The sequence below is a fragment of the Pygocentrus nattereri genome, chromosome 19, assembly GCF_015220715.1.
Source record: "Pygocentrus nattereri isolate fPygNat1 chromosome 19, fPygNat1.pri, whole genome shotgun sequence".
In the NCBI taxonomy this organism is placed as follows: domain Eukaryota; kingdom Metazoa; phylum Chordata; class Actinopteri; order Characiformes; family Serrasalmidae; genus Pygocentrus; species Pygocentrus nattereri.
Genome location: NC_051229.1, coordinates 20,854,917 through 20,874,559, shown reverse-complemented (window position 1 = coordinate 20,874,559; position 19,643 = coordinate 20,854,917). Strand labels below are relative to the sequence as shown.

The window sequence follows — 19,643 nt, the reverse complement described above, 5'->3', positions numbered from 1 at the left end:
TGTAAAATGTATATATTAAAATATATAACATTTTGGGTTATTTTGATATTTGTACTTGAACGGAATCCAAAACCTTTGCAATCCGGAAATCTTTTTATTTTATTTTTGCATTATAGACAAAACTGCCTATGCAATATTCCTTCCAAACTACAACAGTGTTCTTCCCATTTAACATGAGCAGCAGTAACACTTTAACACGTGATAGCCTTGAAGGTAAACTGTTGTAGTGCTTGTGGTGCTCATTGTGTTGTGAGATCTAAAGGTTAAATGGGAACCTTCACTGATTTAAAAAAAAATTGACATAATTATTGAGATGTAAACAAAGTCGTTCAGAGTGGTTTGGTGTGAAATGTTTCATTCTAGAGAAACACAGTGGTGGTGATAGGAACCAGACATCTGGGTTTAATGCCTTTAAAAAACTACCTCACTGTTAATTGTTACTTGGAATCATGAGATTTACGCTGCCTGACGTTTTGTTCATTGTTTAATGAATTAATGGTGTAAGGATGTAAAGTTCTGCTGGAAAAGGGCCATTAGAAACAAAAAAAAGTCTCCAATGATTTTTTTCAATTCATAAAATGGCTACATTTGTACTGTAGACATCGCGACCTCTGGTTCCCATCACCACCACTGTGAAGAAACCTCTGCTATGTTCATAATGAACAATTTCACATCGAATCTCTCTGACAGTTTAGATGAAAAGGAGTTAACTATTCAGAAATTTTGCAAAATCGGTGGAATTCCCCTCAACGGCCGTGTTGCTCATCCGGATCTGCTGCTGCAGTGAGAGACGGAGAATCACCTGCTGCCCGTCCACAAATAAGTGTCTGTTCGAGACACTGAACGACACAATTACACGTTTCTATCATTCGATATTCATCGCGGGGAATAAACGCTTGGATTTTAACTCTGAACAAGTGAAACAGACTAAAGGAAAGTGGCACACAAGCCTGCATTGCACCAAAAAAAACTGATTTAAAATAAACCCATACGCCATTTCCGCTTCCTCCTCGTCCCCGGCAACGCGTTAGCCATCTTGTCCTACGGTTTAACTTAGTAGTCGAGTAGTGAAAATCCCAGCCTGCCTGGAGAAATATATCTATACTGCTACTTACTACTACGTACTGAGTTCGCTGAATTAACACTCGCGCGTCGGACTGGATGTTCTTTTAGTTATATCTGGATCTGGAAGAGGGCTGCATGGCGTTGTAGTGGGCGCTGCTGAGTCGGTTGTGTAAGGCAGCTCGCCGCTCGTCTCCCGCTCTCTCATTCTCGGAGCGCCATGGCGGCGAATCACCAGCAGCAGCAGCAGGCCGTGAACAAACCCAGCACCGGCAAACACGGCAATGTCCTGCCGCTGTGGGGCAACGAGAAGACTATGAACTTGAACCCCATGATTCTCACAAACATACTGTCGTCTCCGTATTTTAAAGTTCAGTTGTATGAGCTGAAGACCTACCACGAGGTTGTGGACGAGATTTACTTCAAGGTAACGCTAACGTTAGGCTAACGGGGCTAACGCGTTCTCGCTCTCAGTCGTAGTGATTGAGCGCGGCCGTTCAGAGTTAATGTCACTCAGATAAGATTCAGTCTAAATATTTCGGCCTGGGCTTCGCTGAACAGTCTCTTGTAGTGTATAACTTGGTTGTAGCATTCTGTCAGACTAAGCAGCTCGAAGCTAACGTTAGCCATCAGTTAAAGGGAAATTCCGCCAATTTTCAAAATTTCAGTGGTTGAGATGTAGACAAGGTCATTCAGAGTGAACTGATGTGAAGTGGTCCAATGGAGCTAGAGATTTCTTTACAGCGGTGGTGATAGGAACCCGAGGTCGCCGTGTTTACACCACTAATGTATATTTTATTTATTATCCGTGAGCCTACACGCCTCATCTCAGTTTTTAACTACATGTAATGTTGATAAATATAAAAAAATTGCCTTTTGTCTTAAAACAGCCTGCATGGATTCCTCCACAATCAATAGTTTAAAATAAACGGATTGAATTTTTTTTCTCAAGTTTCATCACAAACCTGCCGTAAAACAATGTCTCAGACATCAAGTAGAATAATCATAATCATTTCGTGCAACAACTTTTGTAAGAGAGCTTTTAGAGGTGGACGTCTGGATCTTGTCATCACCACTGTGAATAATTTTGACTCGTCTGACTCAACCGCTCTGAATGTTTACATCTCAACCATGTAAATATGTTGAAAATTTGAAAGGTCGGTGCAGTTCCCCTTTATCTCTAGCTTCCAAAGACTGAGCTCTTGACTGAAGTAACGTAGCTAACGTGTTTTTTTTTTTTTAAAGATGCTAGTCATTGGCATATGACTAGACTGTGCCAGGTGTTTGTTTGGCTCATAATTTATTTCGACTAAGAAAACACAGGAATTACCTCCAGTTTCCATTGCAGTTGGGGGTACATCAGTTTGCATGCTAACTAATGACTGTTTACTTGAGGAGAAGGATGCAGGTTTGTCAGTTTTATGCAGACCATTTTTGCATTTGTTTCATCTGGGCTGTTGTGTCTGAAATACCAAAAATCTAACTAAAAAGCTGCTATGTTACCCAGACTTTTCTAAGCGCGCCTTTAACTAGTTGTGGCATATGACAAAAATATAATACATTATTTTACCATGCATTTGTGATTGATTGATGCGCGTCAGAACATCAAACGGTTTTTTCTTATGTTTGGTGAGTTATGCTAAATATCTTGATTTTGCCCACCACTAGTTTTAAGTCATTTTTAAAAGAAGAGTAAAAGGTTAATGTTCTTTAAATAAGTAAATTGGCAACTTTAGCCTGTTTGCCCATGCCAATAAACAAAGTGTTTGTATTATCTGCTTTCTAATATTATGTGTGTGAGAGAGTGAGCTCTGGTGTTTCTCCTCAGGTAACCCATGCAGAACCATGGGAGAAAGGCAGCCGGAAGACTGCAGGGCAGACTGGAATGTGCGGAGGGGTAAGTAGAAGTACGTGCCTTTCAGCCTCTTTCCTCTCTGTCTTTTAAAGGAGAAAAAAATGAGAAACCTGACTAATAAAGTACTTTAATATCATCTAGACTGAATTTGTTGCATTGGGGGTGTTCAGTCTTACCTGCAGAGGGTTGTGTGGCAGCCATTTTTTGTTCCAGACATGGAGGAGCACTTGTTTAATAAATTTTTCTCAGAGTTAAAAATATTGTGTGCCCCTGCTTGAGTTGGAATTAAAGTTGGAATGAGAACCTGCAATCACACTGACCGTTTATAGGTAAGATTGAATACATGAAAGCCACTGTAAGGTTGGTATCTTAAGCACAGACTCCCCCCCCCCCCAAAAAAAAAAAAAAACATAAAATTAACAGCATTGCTTGGCCCTTAAATAACTTTAGTCAGTTGTGTATAGAGCAAAAATATGGAGCATGTCTGGGGTTCTAGAATACCTGATTGAAAAACATGATTTAGATGACCCCTTACAGTAGTTACATAACGTTCCATTGGATAGATTTTCAGTTACATTGGATAGATGTCACTCTGAAGTCTTTTTGTGTTTGTGTTTGAGTATCTTACCTGTTTTCTATGTGTTGTAGGTCCGTGGTGTAGGCACAGGAGGTATCGTGTCCACAGCTTTCTGTCTACTGTATAAGCTTTTTACTCTAAAGCTGACCCGCAAGCAAGTGATGGGTCTCATCACACACACAGACTCCCCGTACATCAGAGCACTTGGCTTCATGTACATTCGGTAAGGCTTCACTTCACCTAGACATCTGTTCCTTATATTACTATAACTCGCAGAGAAAATGTACCCTGTTTAAATGTAAGAAAGATAAAATGGCAGATTTCAAAAGCACAAGCGACATTTTTCTACAGTATACCAAATTCAGAATGTTCACAGTAATAAGAATGGTGGCTAAATATTATGGATGTTTCAGAGTGTTTAATGTACAAATGATACTCCAGAAGTGAAATTACTTCATGTGCATACATGAGCACCTTTTGGTGTAGGTTTATACTGATCTGTGTGCTAAGAGCATCACTTGCTTGAGAAACTTTGGAATGCAAGTGATTCCCCAAGCCATTCTCATATGTTTTACATATAAACAATGTGATTTCTGTAATTATAGCTGTGTAAGTGGGTTCATTGTATGTCCTTATTATTTGTTGGTATTTTTCAAGGTGTGTAAATGAGTCCTGTCTAGTTCTGTTGGTACTTTTTCCCTAGCATGACCATTCATTCATTCAAGTCATTGGGTTATTAATCAGTGATGTCTGATTACATTGATGTACCCCTGGCCTAGTATACATGATTGTGAAAATATCTGTAACCAGAGCTGTTTTAGCTCTTTGCGTTAATATGTTTTGTGAACACTAATTTGCATTTGTTATATTTTGTTTTCCAGATACACACAGCCCCCAGCAGATCTGGTTGAGTGGTTTGAGCCCTTCCTAGATGATGAGGAGGTATGTCGCCACGGGTAATGCTTTCACCTTTCTTTTACATTCAATTTAGAGGAGTGCAGATTGCAGGTCGTTTCTTGTCATATCACTGGGTTTTCACACCACCTGTCACTAAGCGTAGAGCCACTGCAGAGAGGATACAAAATGTCGCCACAGGCAGGGTTTAAATAATTATTTTTCTTCTGTGGACCATTGTCCACTGCACATTGTTTGTCTTCTTGTTCTAACTCACCCTGAAGGCGTTAATAACTATGAGTTGAAAGAGGTGAGTTAGAGCTGGGAAAACAAAAAGTATGTGTAGTGCATGGGGTTCCTATTATTAAGATAGTTTGGTTTGGTTTCTTTTTCATAAATTTGTATCTTTTAATGCAGTGTCTAGCTTTAGGCCTGTGGTAGGTGGTTCTGAATCCTCCTTTCTTTGAGTGGTGGGACATGGAGTGACCTCTGTAGATATTCTGATAAATTATACAAAGCTCACAATGAAAGCTGTGATGTACATTGCTGATGTTTCACCTTTGCCTTCATTTGGCTTAATGTTCTTCTGGGATAAATTAGTTTGTTCCTTAGCCTGGTTTTGCTATGGTGAGTACACCAGTTTAAATTTAAGGTTTGGAGCGGCAGGCTGCAGTCCTGGAGACCCAGCATTTTTAATGCTTTCCTGTTTTAACATTCACTGTTCTCCAGGAAGTACTAGACATATTGTGAGCTATATTAGGTTTGTTACGGTGTAGTAATTGTCAGGCAAAAAAGAGTAACCAGTTTGAGATGGTGGGTACAAGATGGATCAGGAGTTGCTCTATAAAGTTGTGCTCTCACTTTATCATTAAAAAGTAAAACATTGTATTGGTCTTTTGATTTTTTTTAGACTATTACTCATTAGATTGGATGCATCTTCAAACTCTGTGTGAGAGGCTGAATGCTGGCTAACATGCCCTTTGAGGCTCAAGGCTCTAGAATAACGCTGTGCTGTAGTGTCATGAGTATGTAAACTCTGTTTGGGCCTTTGGGGCAGTGATGTTGCATAAGTTTACTTTAAAAAAAAAAAAATCCATAAAGTCATAAAATAAATGCCACCAAAAAGGGTGAATGTGGATCCTTTAAGTCTTAATTTTGCCTGAAATGACATTTGACATTTTAAAGGCCTTAAATATCAAGTTGTTTTAAGTTTAATAATGTTTTCACAATTTAGGACACATGCAGTGTTTTATGTTGAGCTGTTGAACTAGCATACATATGACCAAATTGATAGAGTTGTGAGTTAATTTGAATTTTTTTGAATTTGTTATATGTTGGGGTTTCATGATACGCATGTTCGTATTCAGTTTTTTTGATACAGGGCGTGTGAGTTGATGCATGCTGTGAATTGAACGTAGATCTCATGCTATAAAGTGCATGATAATGATAACAAGAAAATCTCCTTTTTTTTTCTTTTTTTTCCATTTATTTATTTTTTGTAAAGATGGAAGGGTTTGAATCAAATTTACCACTTACAGTTGATGTAGGATGTTCAGTGTACAAATTTGGCTTCTATTTTTTTTTCTCTCTGGCTACGAGGCAATTCTAACAAATGCTGAAAGTCAATATTTAGCCTAATTATTTCTGTTAAAGCTTCCTCAAAACGTGGCTCAACCTGCTCAGACAACATCCAGATATTCATTAAGGCTAGCAGATTTGTTCCTGCGGTTTAGAGCATACTATGACTTGCTGTAAAATAGGCTTGGGCAGCATGACCAAAAATAAAAATATATCACGATACTTAGACATTTTCCACATATACACAGTGTGTGCCATGATATATTGGCACACAGATGCAGTGCACTAGAAGTGCCATTAAAGACTGCCAACAGCGAATCTTATTTAAGTTTTCATATACTGTGCTGTATTCAATCTAGATGAACTGGTCTAATTATGTTCTCTGTTTAATGAAACATGTAGTTGGTCATTGTTCTTTAATTGCAGACAATAACCAAGGTGTCCTTAATAATGATAAAATTATATGCTTTAAATTCATTAATCTAAATATAAGCCCTTTTAAAGGACCATTGCATGCCCTGAATAGAGCAAGAATATCAGCTGAGACATAAATATAACATCTGTGTAAACAAATTATGTATATATATAATATAAACAGTTACAGCAGTTCATCTGGAGCCCTGAAACTGCCTGCCAGGAGAAAAGAAGTATTAAAAAATGTCCATGCGTTCAGTTTGTACTCGTCTGCCCTTAAATGTCCCAAACAACAAATAATTTTTCCCCTTTAACCATCCAGTTTTTGAAGCCCTGGTTTTGTATGAATGTGAAAGTTTGTGTGGGCGTTTGCGTGTGTGTTCATCATGGTTCTGCCTCTCTGGCTAACTGCGCTGTTTTCTTTCTCAGATGGCCTTATGCAGCAGGTGAATGGGAGTAATGTATCTCAGCACTGCAGGTTTGCGTGCGTGAGTGCAAATGGACTATTCTTCCTGTTCCCTCTCTAAAGTCAGCTTGCTGTCAGCCTGCCTAGTGCATAGTGCACCTGCACTGTAGCTCCTCACCAGGGACAGGAACATTTAACGGGTTAGATGTTTTACCAAACCAGACATGAATAGCATTTAGTGAAATTGATTGAATAAATGCACCAATTATACAAGGATTAGACATTACTGTTTATACAGCTCTTGCTAGTTTTTAACAAAGTTCTTAACGGAGTTCTTCACTAAGTGACATAACCAGAAGTACTTCTCTTTCAGCTAAGCTAATTGGCAGAAATGTCTTGCTCTGTGGGCCTAATGAGCTGAAAATGCAATCAGCTACTTGTTAAATGCAGTTTTTGCAGTTGCTGTGTCCTACTAGTTGTTTACATGATCTATAATTTGGTCTAGATCCGCCTCTTGGATACCCTTTTTATTTTCTGCAATTTAATAGTGAGATATATAGCCTTGTATATCATGTTAAGTAATCATCAGTGATTATTTCTGTAAATTTTGATAAACTTTTACAACAATTTTATTGCACAGTTAGGCATATAATGCACATTCAATGTAATGTTTTTCTACATTTACTCTAGGCAGAGAGTTAAATTTAGTCAAGTTCAGACCAGTCCATTTCCTTCATGTAGCGTCATCCTCCACTCGTTGTCCCATACTGTAAACTGAACATATGAATCTTAAGCTTGATGAAAACAGAGGTGAAGTTTCAGTATTGGTTTGTCACAAATAGGGTGTCAGCAGGGAGTTTTTTTTTTTTAAATGAGTGTTTTCCAGTTCAAAGTTTGGAGTCCTACTGTACTGCACTGTTTTGCTGTCCCATGCTACAAAGCAAAAATAATTCAGCTCATTTGAAGATCAAGTTCTTCTGGAGTGTGCTAAACGCTTGACAACACAGTCCAGTGTGGTAGCCTTTGGAGTTACATGGCTTGTGTGTTGACAAATCTTTATGCTCAAATCCTAAAGGGCTGCAGAATGACAGTTTAGTGCATTCAGTGCACTGAAACCCTTTATAGAAGATCTTGAAATTGGCTGAAGAGTTCAATCGGTTGTGCTAAAGCAGGGAAAGCCCTAATCCATTAAGTATGGTGGACTTCCAAGACTTTAGCTGGGAAACGGTGTTCTGTAAGCAGCATGTCAGTCAACTGTGTTTGAGTGCCAGGATCAGTGTGTGTCATTAATGTGCCCCTGCTTGTGTTTGTGTGATCAGGAGCTGGACGTGAAAGCCGGCGGTGGATGTGTGATGACAGTCGGAGAGATGCTGCGTTCCTTCCTTACAAAGCTTGAATGGTTCTCGACACTGTTCCCGCGGATACCCGTGCCCGTGCAGAAGATGATAGATCAGCAGATGAAGAACCGCCCACGCAAACTCCCACAGAAAGATGGCAAGGAGGAGGAGGAGGAGGAGGAGGAGGAGGAGGATGGAGACCGGCACCGCTCCAGGTACACCAGCAGGGGAATTTGAGGGAGGATGCTACAGGATACTATTTTTTTGGAAATATTTTTTTGGACTGTACACAACGACAGTTCTGGAAAGCGTTGGCAAGAATTTAAAATGTAACTGTTTACTATTAACTGAACCATTACCATTTACTGATTGACAGAACCGATAGCAATTTAAACTGTGGCAGTAGTCACTGGGCAGGTATGCTTTTTATCATCTGTACAGGATGGACAGCACTACTATCAGCCTGATAAACACAGTTAATGGTATTGGTATTGTATGTGAGCACTTGGTTACTTGTTTTAGGTGCCAGCATTTGAGTACTGAGATCATTATTCAGGAACTTGTTCTGTTTCATCATAGGAAGATGGAGAAAGTATACAAATAATTCAGTGTTTTTAACAAGACTGTAAAATGTGTTCTTGTATTTGTAAGTAACATGCTTTCCTGAACATGAAAGATGTAGCAATAAAGCCATTCTCACTAGGCTAAGTACATTAGCTGATGTTAGCTAGGTCCAGAAGCAGTAAAATATTTCTCTAACTTGTTGGCATGTCGTTCACTGAGGAGAAAATACCGTGTATAAAATGAATCCTTATCCATATCCAGTGTTGTATCTGTTAGCTGCAGTTTTTGCACATATCTGAAGAGGCAGCCTCCTTTACTCATCCAACACAAAACTATTTTGATTCCTCTCAGCCTTTTTTCCCCTATGTATTTGTGCTGTTTTTTTTTTTTTTTTTAATCCTCTTGACATTGTGTGAAAAATGTGCTGGAAGCGTAAGCCTCCCCTTACTCTTTTTACATTGGCAGTTTTTTTTTCCTTTCTGCATGATTAAACGGATATCTGTTTAACTCTTAACTCTTGCAGGTACTCAAAATTCAAAATACACATCCGTCATTGGTACTAGTAATTCTTTGTAGCAAGTGCCTTTATTTGACCTTCTTGGTTTTAGTCGTATGCTGTACTAACATAACCGTGTGTGTGTGATGTCATCAGGACGCCAAGGAGAACCCCAAGCCCCCGAAGATCACCAAATCGCTCACGCAGTCGCAGCCACCACCGAGACCGCCGTGGGGCGAGCTTTGACCGTGAACTGGAGAGAGAGAGAGACCGCCAGCGAAAAGAGAGAGAAGGCAAGGACAGAGAGAGAGACAGGGAAAGAGACAGAGAGCGAGGAGAGAGAGACAGGGCTGCAGACAGAGACAGGGAACGAGATCGCCGGCGTTCCAAAACGCCAGACCGAGGCTTGGAGCGGCGCAGGAGCCGTAGCAGGGAACGGCGCCGGAGCCGCAGCAACACCCGCGAGAAAAGGAACGAGCGGAAAGAGCGAGAGAAAGAGAGGGAAGGAGAAAGCGAAAGAGAGCGCAGTCGCCGGAAAGAGCGAGAGCACAAAGAGAGGATCAGTGGAGGAGAGAAAGAGAGGGAGCGTTCGAAAGACAAGAGGAGCAAAGGAGAAGCTGAGGAGCGGCGGCACAAAGAGGAGAGAGAGGAGAGGAGGCACCGTGAGGAGAGGAAGAGCAAACGTTCCAGTCGTAGCCGCAGCAGGGAAAAAAGGCACAAAGCCGAACGCTCCAGCAGAAAGCGCTCCCGCTCCAGATCCAGGAGCCGACAGGAGGTAGGAGAGGAGAAGAGCAGGAAGCGTGAACACAGCCACAGCAAAGAGCGGCCACACAAGCGCAGTCGTAGCAAAGAGCGCTCCCACAGACGAGAGTCCAGCAATGGCAAAGAGCACAGGCCCAGGAGCGCCAGTCCAGAGCTGGGTGATGGAACACATGCCAGCCGGGGTGAATCGCCCTGAGCGTCCATCACCCTCCACACGCCCACTTTACCCTCCCTCAGCCTGTTTCTGTATTCAACTTCACCGAACAACAGAAATAAAAATAGCACGACGTCCCTGGAATTTTCCTTTTCCTCCTCATTTTTCCTGTTAACTCCCTTCATGTAGATACTACCCAATCTTTTCTTCTGTAAGAGAAGAAAAATCCCTGTTTTTTATTGTTTTTTTTTCTCTTCCACCTCGTCCTGGACATAATGGAAAAAAATGCTTTTTAAATGTTTGATGATGGTTTTTGTTTGTATTTTTTGTTTGTTTTCAGGAAATCTTCCAAAAAAATGCTTTTGTACATAGAGCACGGGGGAATGTTTTAAATCGTACAAAGGACACGCGCAGAGTGAAGCTGGTGGAACAGCAACAGCGTGGACCTACTGAAATTGTGCTGTGTTCAGGTCATTTCTCTGTTGCATCTCATTTCCTAATAAAAATCTTGTATGAAAACTTGTCTTTTTTTTTGTACATACATGGTGCTTAAAGGCAGCAGAACAAATTTTAACTTTCAAATTTAAATTCTTTAAACCTTTGTCAGTTTTATCCATTACACATGCTATTTAAAAGTATTTTCAATTTTGTTGTTCATTTATTTAAATAGCTTACATTTGCACAGACAATACAGCATATTTAACAATCTTTCTTGCAGTTTATTTATGTACTTCTATTTCTCATGTACATTATAATAGAGACAGCAGTGATGTGAAGGGGGGGGAAGCCAAGCACCTGAAATATTCATTTTTGGACCATAACTGATTGAGTGACCCAAAAAAATAGAAAGGAGCAAAACGGTCTGAGCCATTTTTCGAAAGTAATTTTAAAACCTGTGGACAAAGTGCCCAAGTCTGGTCTTAAAGTGATTTCCCTCTATAGCTACTAAATATTAAATCAGTTTAGTTGAAGCAGGTGTGCCTGTGCATTCTATGACCAGAGCTGAGCACCCCCATTTACATTCTGCAGGTGTGGAAAAAGTTCTTGATAGATAAAGAAGCATAAAGTAAGTGAGATGTATCCATGTACCCTGCATTAGAAACACATAGAGCCTCTGCCTTCAGTGTTACAGTTGTGTAACTGTAGAGTTGGAGTTCTGAGGCCAGTTTTAACTAGTGTTAACTGCTATATTGCTATGCTTTACAACACAAAAAAAACTCATGCTCAGAATTTTGTCTGAAACTAGGGCTGCATTCAGTAGGAAAATGAATGCAGTAAAAGTAAAGTAACTTTCTGGCTGGTTACTGATAATGTTAAATGTAATTGCTCCTACAATTATGTTTACAATTTGGCACTGAAACTGGTCTTTAACTGACCTCTGAACAGAGGCATGTGGACGTTCTTTGTAGCTTGGTGGTGACAAGTCAATGTTTTTAAACCATGTACAACATATTTTTATATTCTGCTACTGGTTCTTGAGGCCCACTGCTTTGTGCATTTTAGTGCTTTGCTTCTCACTTTTAACTCAAGAATGGGTTGTTACTGAGCTACTTTAATGAATCAGGTGTGTTGGGAGCAGAGAAAACACTCAAAAGTGGGCCTCCAGGACTAAATGTGAGAAGCACTACACCTTCAGCACATGAGCTGAAATTCAAGATCATGAGGTATACTCAAGCATGGACATCACTCAATGTGCAGCACTTGTCACCAGAACCAGAACTGAGAATGGCTGTATAAAATACTTTCAAACTTTTTTTTCCTTAAATTTCTGCATAATCTAATATGTGAGATGTAAACAGAGTGTGGTATCAGTGGTACAATGTAATGCACTGCAGAAAAGCTTACAGACTGGATAGTGGTGCTGATAGAAACTAGGTGTTGCTATGTTAACTAAAGTAGGGCCATTTTATTTACCATCTAAAACAACTAGTCAACCTACAAGTGTCTTCTGAATTTGTCTAATTAATGTTGATAAACTGTATACATATAATGCCTGCATGCATGCACCATATTTAAAGAAATGTGTTTAAGCCAAAATTGTCTTTTAAGACTATTGTAAAACAGAGTCTCGGGTATCAGCAGTCTGTTCATAAAATTTCATTTAAATAACCTTCAGTGAAGGATGGAGCTTTTAGAGTGATGGCACACAACTCCGGTTCTGGAGAACTGGTTTCCTCACTGAAACACACCTGCTAAATCTGGTCATTAAAAATGGAATCAAATGTCTGGGTAAGAAAATTACCTAACTGCTTTTCTGAGGGAATTATAAGGAAACTCAATTACATAAAATATACCTTTGGCAATTACATAAAACATACCTTTTTTCTTACCTAAACGACAATTCATGAGTTTGATTTGATGGAAAATCGAAAGCGTATTTACGTATTCTAGTGACCGTTCACTCACTGAAGTGGACAGTCTCTCTAGATCCAGACCTTTGGTATGTATGTCTCATGTTTCTCAGAGTAAAAATGCTGATCTAGGATTAGTACATCCCCATCATATGCCCTACATCTACAATCTGAACTGATCCTAAATAAGCAATTTTGTCCTTGACAAAGGTGAGGCAAACGTGGCCTTAGCTCAGAGCCGCGGTCTCAACACACGCAGGTTCTGAGTAGGGCGCACTGCTGTAGGAGTTTCTGGCAGAAAGCGAGACGCAGTACATTGTGGCTGGTTTGAGCTCCGGGATGATGGAGGCCTCTCCGTACACGGTCATGACGACGGGTTTAGATGACCTGGACTGTTCCCGGATCAGCAAGGAGTAGAAATCCGCCCCCTCCACATGAGTCCATTCCAGCCAGACAGCATCAGCTGTTACCATGGTGAAACTGGCTTGTGGGCTGGTCAGCTCACCTGTGGGTGGAACTTGGTGTGTTATGTGTTATCTGTGATGTTACACAGTAGAATATGCACACCTTTCATGGCCTTTTGAAAATATATTGAAAATCAGTATGTTTAGCAAATTCAGGTTCATTCAAAGTAACAAACAAAATAAGAAAATAAACGTGGTTAAAACATAAGTACCATTAAAATAATAAGTGTTACATTATTACTTTCATATTTGCTGCATTCTAGGATTTTTACAGTGGCACAAACTTACCCATCTCTGTCTGGGTCAAGTCCCTCCTCCTGCGAGCTGCTATCACTGTTAAAGATCAAAAGGCAAAAGTTTGTGATGGAATCACTGATAGTACAGTACCAGACTGTAGTCCATCTATTTCTGTGCATACTCTGTTAGCCCCCTTTCACTCTGTTCTTTAAAGGTCAGAACCCCCACAGGACCACCACAGAGCAGCTATTATTTGGGTAAATTCTCAGCATGGTGGTGGTGTGTTAGTGTGCTGTGGTGGTACAAGTGGATTAGACACAGCAGTGTATTTAAACACCTCAGTCTCACTGCTGGACTGCTAACAAAGTACAGATGAAACAGATGAATTAGAGTCTGTAATCGTAGAACTAAAACGTGCGCCTATATAGGAAGTGTAGCTGCTAAAATGAAGAATGAGTGTAGAAACAAATAAGATGGTTTTAACGTTACGGCTGATTGATGTATAATCTGTACTAATAGTTGATATTTCCAATTCAAGCCATGTTTTTCTTTTCTTTCAACCTCAAGCACACCTTCAGGCAGACAAAGCACTTGAAGGTCGTAACACACTAGGACCATCATATCTTCACAGTCTCAGAACTGGCTGCTTCAACAATTCTCAAAACATTTTAGGTGCTATTTTGTTACATTAGTGGTCTTATGTGTGGATATGTTTGTAGGAAAATTAAGGATCTTAGCAGGATAAAACCTGGAACACTGGTGATCTTTTAACATCAGACATAAAGACATAAAGACAACACTCCCACTTATTGTGAGCTGCACTGAAATCAACTGAAAAGCCGTCAAAATTCAGAGGACAGTATTCAAATTTAGCCTTCAATAACTAATGACGTGGGGTTTGCTGAACTCCTTTAAAGGCCAGGCCTCACCAGCTTGAATTTTCAGATTACACAAAAATGATATATTTAGCTTATTACTATCCCAGTTATTGCCTTGGGGTTAAATATATCAAAACATAATCTTTGTAAATATCAAAGGTCAGATTTACAAGCCGTAATTGTTTTTTTTTCTTTTTTACTGTGGGACCACAGTTTGGAATAATTCTGCAGAATGGTCCATGTAATGCATAAACTTACGTTCTCGCTATTGAGTACACTGGGTCGAGGGCAGTAATGTACCACATGGGCTTCCACACTCCCCTCCAACTGGCTGTGTGTCTATCAAAACACTTTCTGTCATTAACAGCAAAACAGCTGACATGCCACCTTCCCTTGAAGGTTTAGTCCAGGAATTACACCACGACTATCTTACGATGTCCTAGCCTACTTTTAAAAATGAGCCAGGGGGGAAGGTCACTGGCTGATCACAGGTCCTAGGTTAAGTGAGTTATAAGGCCATTGCATGATTTGAAAATCCGGCCCCTGGGTCAGGTAAAGACCAATAACCCACTTCAGGCCTGTTAAGAACGTCAACACCACTGTAAAATGAGGACGGTCTGGTGCTCCTGCCTTACAGTATATCTGAAATGTTGGCAATTGTGTTTCTGTTTCAATCCAAATATTACAACATATTTCTTTCTCAATGTCTGGGCTTACCACGCACGTCCGATGTACCAGCGCCCTCCCCAGCTGCGTTCCTGGCAGTAACCATGATCAGGTTGCTGCTGACATTGGTGACGGGGCAGGAGAGCTGAGAAGTGTTACACACTTGTATCTGGCCATTGGATGTCACCTGGTAGACGTGGTACTCGGTGGCGTACAAAGAAGCATTCCAGGCCACCACAGCAGAGGAGTTGGAGCCAGTAAAAGTGACGGACAGAGGAGGACAAGGTACTGAGGGGAATGAGAGGGGAACTTATTACTGCAAAGTAAAAGTAAATACAAATAACCTTGAAGAGGTAACTATGTGGCAAACTGGTAGATCCCTGGGAGACTGAGAAAGGATGGATTTAAAGTTGACCAGAACTCAAAACAGACTTTTTTTTCCATTATTAGTTCATATCCTGGTCATCTTAAGAACAATACATCATATCATTCTTGCTTTCAGGTAAAATCAAGAAAGCAATGACATTTGCTACCTTTAAAACCTTTTTAGAGTTTTGAATACATCATTGTGCCTCTTCCTCCCACCACCCCACCCATCATCGAGTGAAAATGCTGCACTAGCTCAGAGACCCTCACTAATACCATGTCCCTCAATATGGAAGGAATATGAGTCCCAATTATGCTACCTTCAAGAAAATATTATAACAATTATTTAAATGGCCCTCACCTTAAAAACAATGAACATGAATTCATAGATGGTTGAGTATGACTATGTATGATAAACAAGTTATATAGTATCTCTCAAAAGTGAGTATACCCCTCACATTTCTGCAAATATTTTATTATATCTTTTCATGGGACAAAACTATAGAAATGAAACTTGGATATGACAAAGTAGTCAGTGTACAGTTTGAATAGCAGTACAGATTTACTGTCCTCTGAAAAGAACTCAACACACAGCCATTAATGTCTAAATAGCTGGCAACACAAGTGAGTACACCTCACAGTGAACATGTCCAAATTGTGCACAATTTTGTTTTTGTCCCTCCTGGTGTAACGTGACTCTTTAGAGTGACAAAGTTGCAGGTGTGAATGGGGAGCAGGGCTGTTAAATTTGGTGTTTTGGGTACAATTCGCTCATGCTGGCCACTGGATATTCAAAATGGCACCTCATGGCAAAGAACTCTCTGAGGATGTGAGACATAGAATTGTTGCTCTCCACAATGATGGCCTAGGCTATAAGAAGATTGCTAACACCCTGAAACTGATCTATAGCACAGTGGCCAAGGTCATACAGCAGTTTTCTTGGACAGGTTCCACTCAGAACAGGCCTCACCAGGGTAGACCAAAGAAGTTGAGTCCACGTGTTCAGCATCATATCCAGAGGTTGGCTTGAAAAAATAGATGCTCGAGTGCTGCCAGAGGTTGACGAAGTGGGAGGTCAACCTGTCAGACCATAGTCTGCACAATGCATTAACTTGGTCTGCATGGCCATTGTCTCAGAAGAAAACCTCTTCTGAGGCTGATGCACAAGAAATCCTGCAAACAGTTTGCTGAACACAAGCAGTCCAATAATATGGACTACAGGAACCATGTCCAGTGACCTGATGAGACCAAGATAAACTTATTTGGCTCAGATGGTGTCCAGCATGTGTGGTGGCACCCAGGTGAGGAGTACCAAGACAACTGTCTCTTGCCTACAGTCAAGCATGGTGGTGGTAGCATCATGGTCTGGAGCTGCATGAGTGTTGCCGGTACTGGGGAGCTGTGGTTCATTGAGGGAAACATGAACTCCAACATGTATTGTAAAATTCTGAAGCAGAGCATGATCCCCTCCCTCCTGAAACTGCGCAGCACAGCAGTTTTCCAACTCGATAACGATCCCAAACACACCTCCAAGATGACAACTGCCCATGATGAAGGTAAAGGTGATGGACTGGCCAAGCACGTCTGCAGACCTAAGATGCACCTGTGGGGCATCTTCAATCGGAAGGAGAAGGAGCACAAGGTGTCTAACATCTACCAGCTCCGTGATGTCATCATGGAGGAGTGGAAGAGGATTCCAGCAGCAACCTGTGAAGCTCTGGTGAATTGCATGCCCAAGAGGGTAATGCAGTGCTAGATAATAATGGTGGTCACACAAAATACAGACACTTTGAGCACAATTTGGACATGTTCACTGTGAGGTGTACTCACTTGTGTTGCCAGATATTTAGACATTACTGGCTGTGTGTTGAGTTCTTTTCAGAGGATAGTAAATCTATACCGCTACACAAGCTGTACACTGACTACTTTAAGTTGTATCCAAGTTTAATTTCTACAGTGTTGTCCCATGAAAAGATATAATAAAGTATTTGTAGAAATGTGAGGGGTGTACTCGCTGTACACTGTATATGTTATGGACTCAAACTAAGTGCTAGTGTTAAACCTAAATGATGTAAAAAGAGGAAATGGGAAAGCTCCCCAACTGGCATATATATCATCTTATGCTGGCTAACTGCTTGTGTATTAAAAATTACAGTAATTATCCATCATTCATGTAATAGGTCCAGTGAGCCTCCCTTCGTCCCTGCTGAGTCTAAATGTGATCCATTTAAATTAAGAGAATCTACAAAACTGATTAGAAGATTCAGGACTGACCACATTGAGTACTTTGTTCAGTGTTCCTACCTGATATCCCTGTGACGATGGCTGATGGTACACTGGTGCCGCCAGAGTTCTGAGCCCTCACACTGGTGTTGTAGGTGGAGCTACAAGGGACAGGAGTCTCAAAGTATGTGCGGTTCGTCGAATACGAGGTCATTTGGAAGAGGGAATGGGGGTCACCCTGAATGCTGCCAGAAACTTCCAGAAGGTAGTGGGAGTTGGGGCAGTTCACAATGGACCAGTAGGCCCTCAAAAGCTGACCCTGACCTACCAGCACGCTTGGGACGACCCGGAAGCTGGCTGGAGGGCAAGGCACTGAGAGCAAGTATGAGTGAGAAGAAGAAAGAGAGAGAGGGGAGCATACAAGGAAGATTCATATTTTTAGGTTTCTTTAAATTGATAGAGACACAACCTTCGTTTATACACATTTATACACCATCCACGTTATTAGAAACTCAAATCTTCCACATGGCCACATGACACTATATAGGTGTACAGTTACAGACCATAGTGCATCTACCTCATTCATAACTGGTCAGTTTCTGACCACAGGACCACTGCTGATTAGATAACACACCTCGTTCTACCTGACACTTTTAGCTGGCAGTACCTGATCTGTACAGCCTGTGTTAGCATTTTGCATTAGTTTATATTTGTAATTGAGCCTTAACAAAACGTACATGTGTATTTTGCACCCTTCTACTCTTCACGCTGCATATCAGGAAAACATGTTTCAACAGTATCATTATTAGCCTCTACGGGAACTAGAATTTGATTAAAATGAACAACCACACACACACACACACACACACACACACACACCATCTAAACTGCTTATCCCTCTTGGTTGCAGGGGGGTGCTGGAGCCTATCCCAACTGTCATTGAGCGGAAGGCAGGTTACACCCTGGACAGGTTGCCAGTCCATCACAGGGCAGACAGACAGACACATACAGCCACACACACAATCATATATGCCAATTTAGTGTGTCCAATTGGCCTGACTGCATGACTTTGGACTGTGGGAGGAAACCAGGAACCCGGAGGAAACCCACGCAGACAGGGAGAGAACATAACATGAACAAAGCACTCAATATCAAATGGCTTCCTACTCCCTATTTACACACAAGCAGTGTGTTGTATGTCTAAATAAAATCATTAATATTCAGTCATAGCTGCATATAGAAGGTGTTGCATGCAGGTCTGGCACTGTTTGGGCGCTGGGTATGTTCTCATAGAAAGAAATGTATGGGTGAAAACAAGCTAATATTATAATACCACATCATAAAGAAAGGCACTCAAGCTACAGATCAGAGGCATCGTAAAACTTTCTAATGCTGTCTACACATGTGGCAGGTTTCTTGAAAACAGCTTTTATTTTAAATCAAGTTGTGATGCATCACATAACTTTAAACATAGACAAATCTGCAATTATGGCCTTAATTTGCGATTAAATCCTCAAACTGCCATTGTTTTGATTGTCTGTCATGATGGATACAGTATAAATAAACAGCAGCAGCATTACTCTCGGCACAAATCATTGTCTATAAGTTACTTTTTTCTTTTATGAATGAAAACAAGCACAGAGCTACACTGATGGCATAAATAGCTCTCCCAGACAAACAGTCCATTTATAAACCAAGAGGATTGGTATCATCACGGCAGCCATTTAGCAAAACCAAAAAAAGACTTCTTAAATTATATACACCTTAGTGGTAATCTGAATCAAAATATTTTAAATACAACTGCTCTGTAGGCTACTCCGTGAAGTGCAATTTCATAGTAAAAACTCAATAATTACTTAAATCTAAAGCCTAACACAAATATTATTAGAGTGGCATCCTACATCAACTAGTTCAACAAAACCCCGTTCTTAACTGGAGTATACTTAGTGTGTCTTTATCTGTTTACTACATTTATGTGAAGTCTGTATCTGTAAAACGCCTATCTAAGATACTACTGCCACGTTTTTCCTCTATTGCAGTGATGCACACACAAGCTACCTGTGTGCTTTTCTGATCAGCACTCATCTTTTAAGCAAATTTTTGTATACGTAAACCACCAAAATTAGAAGCTTACATTTAATCCCTGAATAAAAAAATGAAAAAGTAATGGTGCAACAGGAATAAATTTACTCTGAAAGTAATCCAGGGTCAAATGAAGGTTTAAATGTATTCCTGATTATTTCTAAACTATGTTTAAAGTTTGTTGCAACAGGATTAATAGATAAACCCTGATTTAACCCAAGTTTATTCCTTGTTGGTGCAACCCACCCTTCGTTTGTTAAATATGTGCAGAATTTGC

At 40.5% G+C, this 19,643-nt stretch overlaps 2 protein-coding genes across 2 annotated transcripts in view; one reads left to right on the top strand and one right to left on the bottom strand.

Moving 5' to 3' along the window:
* Positions 1-1,006: 1,006 nt before the first annotated feature.
* prpf38b (pre-mRNA processing factor 38B) lies at positions 1,007-10,618 on the top strand. Its single transcript, XM_017723248.1, has 6 exons — positions 1,007-1,489; positions 2,891-2,959; positions 3,566-3,717; positions 4,376-4,436; positions 8,106-8,338; positions 9,340-10,618. Exons 1-6 carry the CDS (start codon positions 1,283-1,285, stop codon positions 10,139-10,141), a joined length of 1,524 nt encoding a protein of 507 aa, XP_017578737.1. The 5' UTR covers positions 1,007-1,282; the 3' UTR covers positions 10,142-10,618.
* Positions 10,619-10,735: 117 nt separating this feature from the next.
* fndc7rs1 (fibronectin type III domain containing 7, related sequence 1) overlaps positions 10,736-19,643 on the bottom strand; it is a 56,147-nt gene continuing 47,239 nt past the window's right edge. Inside the window, exons 39-42 of the mRNA XM_037531243.1 lie at positions 17,366-17,656; positions 14,747-14,983; positions 13,203-13,247; positions 10,736-12,955 (exon numbers count right to left, since the gene is read on the bottom strand). Coding sequence (XP_037387140.1) covers positions 12,678-12,955; positions 13,203-13,247; positions 14,747-14,983; positions 17,366-17,656 — 851 coding nt within the window. The 3' untranslated portion in view covers positions 10,736-12,677. The remainder of the gene's footprint in view (positions 12,956-13,202; positions 13,248-14,746; positions 14,984-17,365; positions 17,657-19,643) is intronic.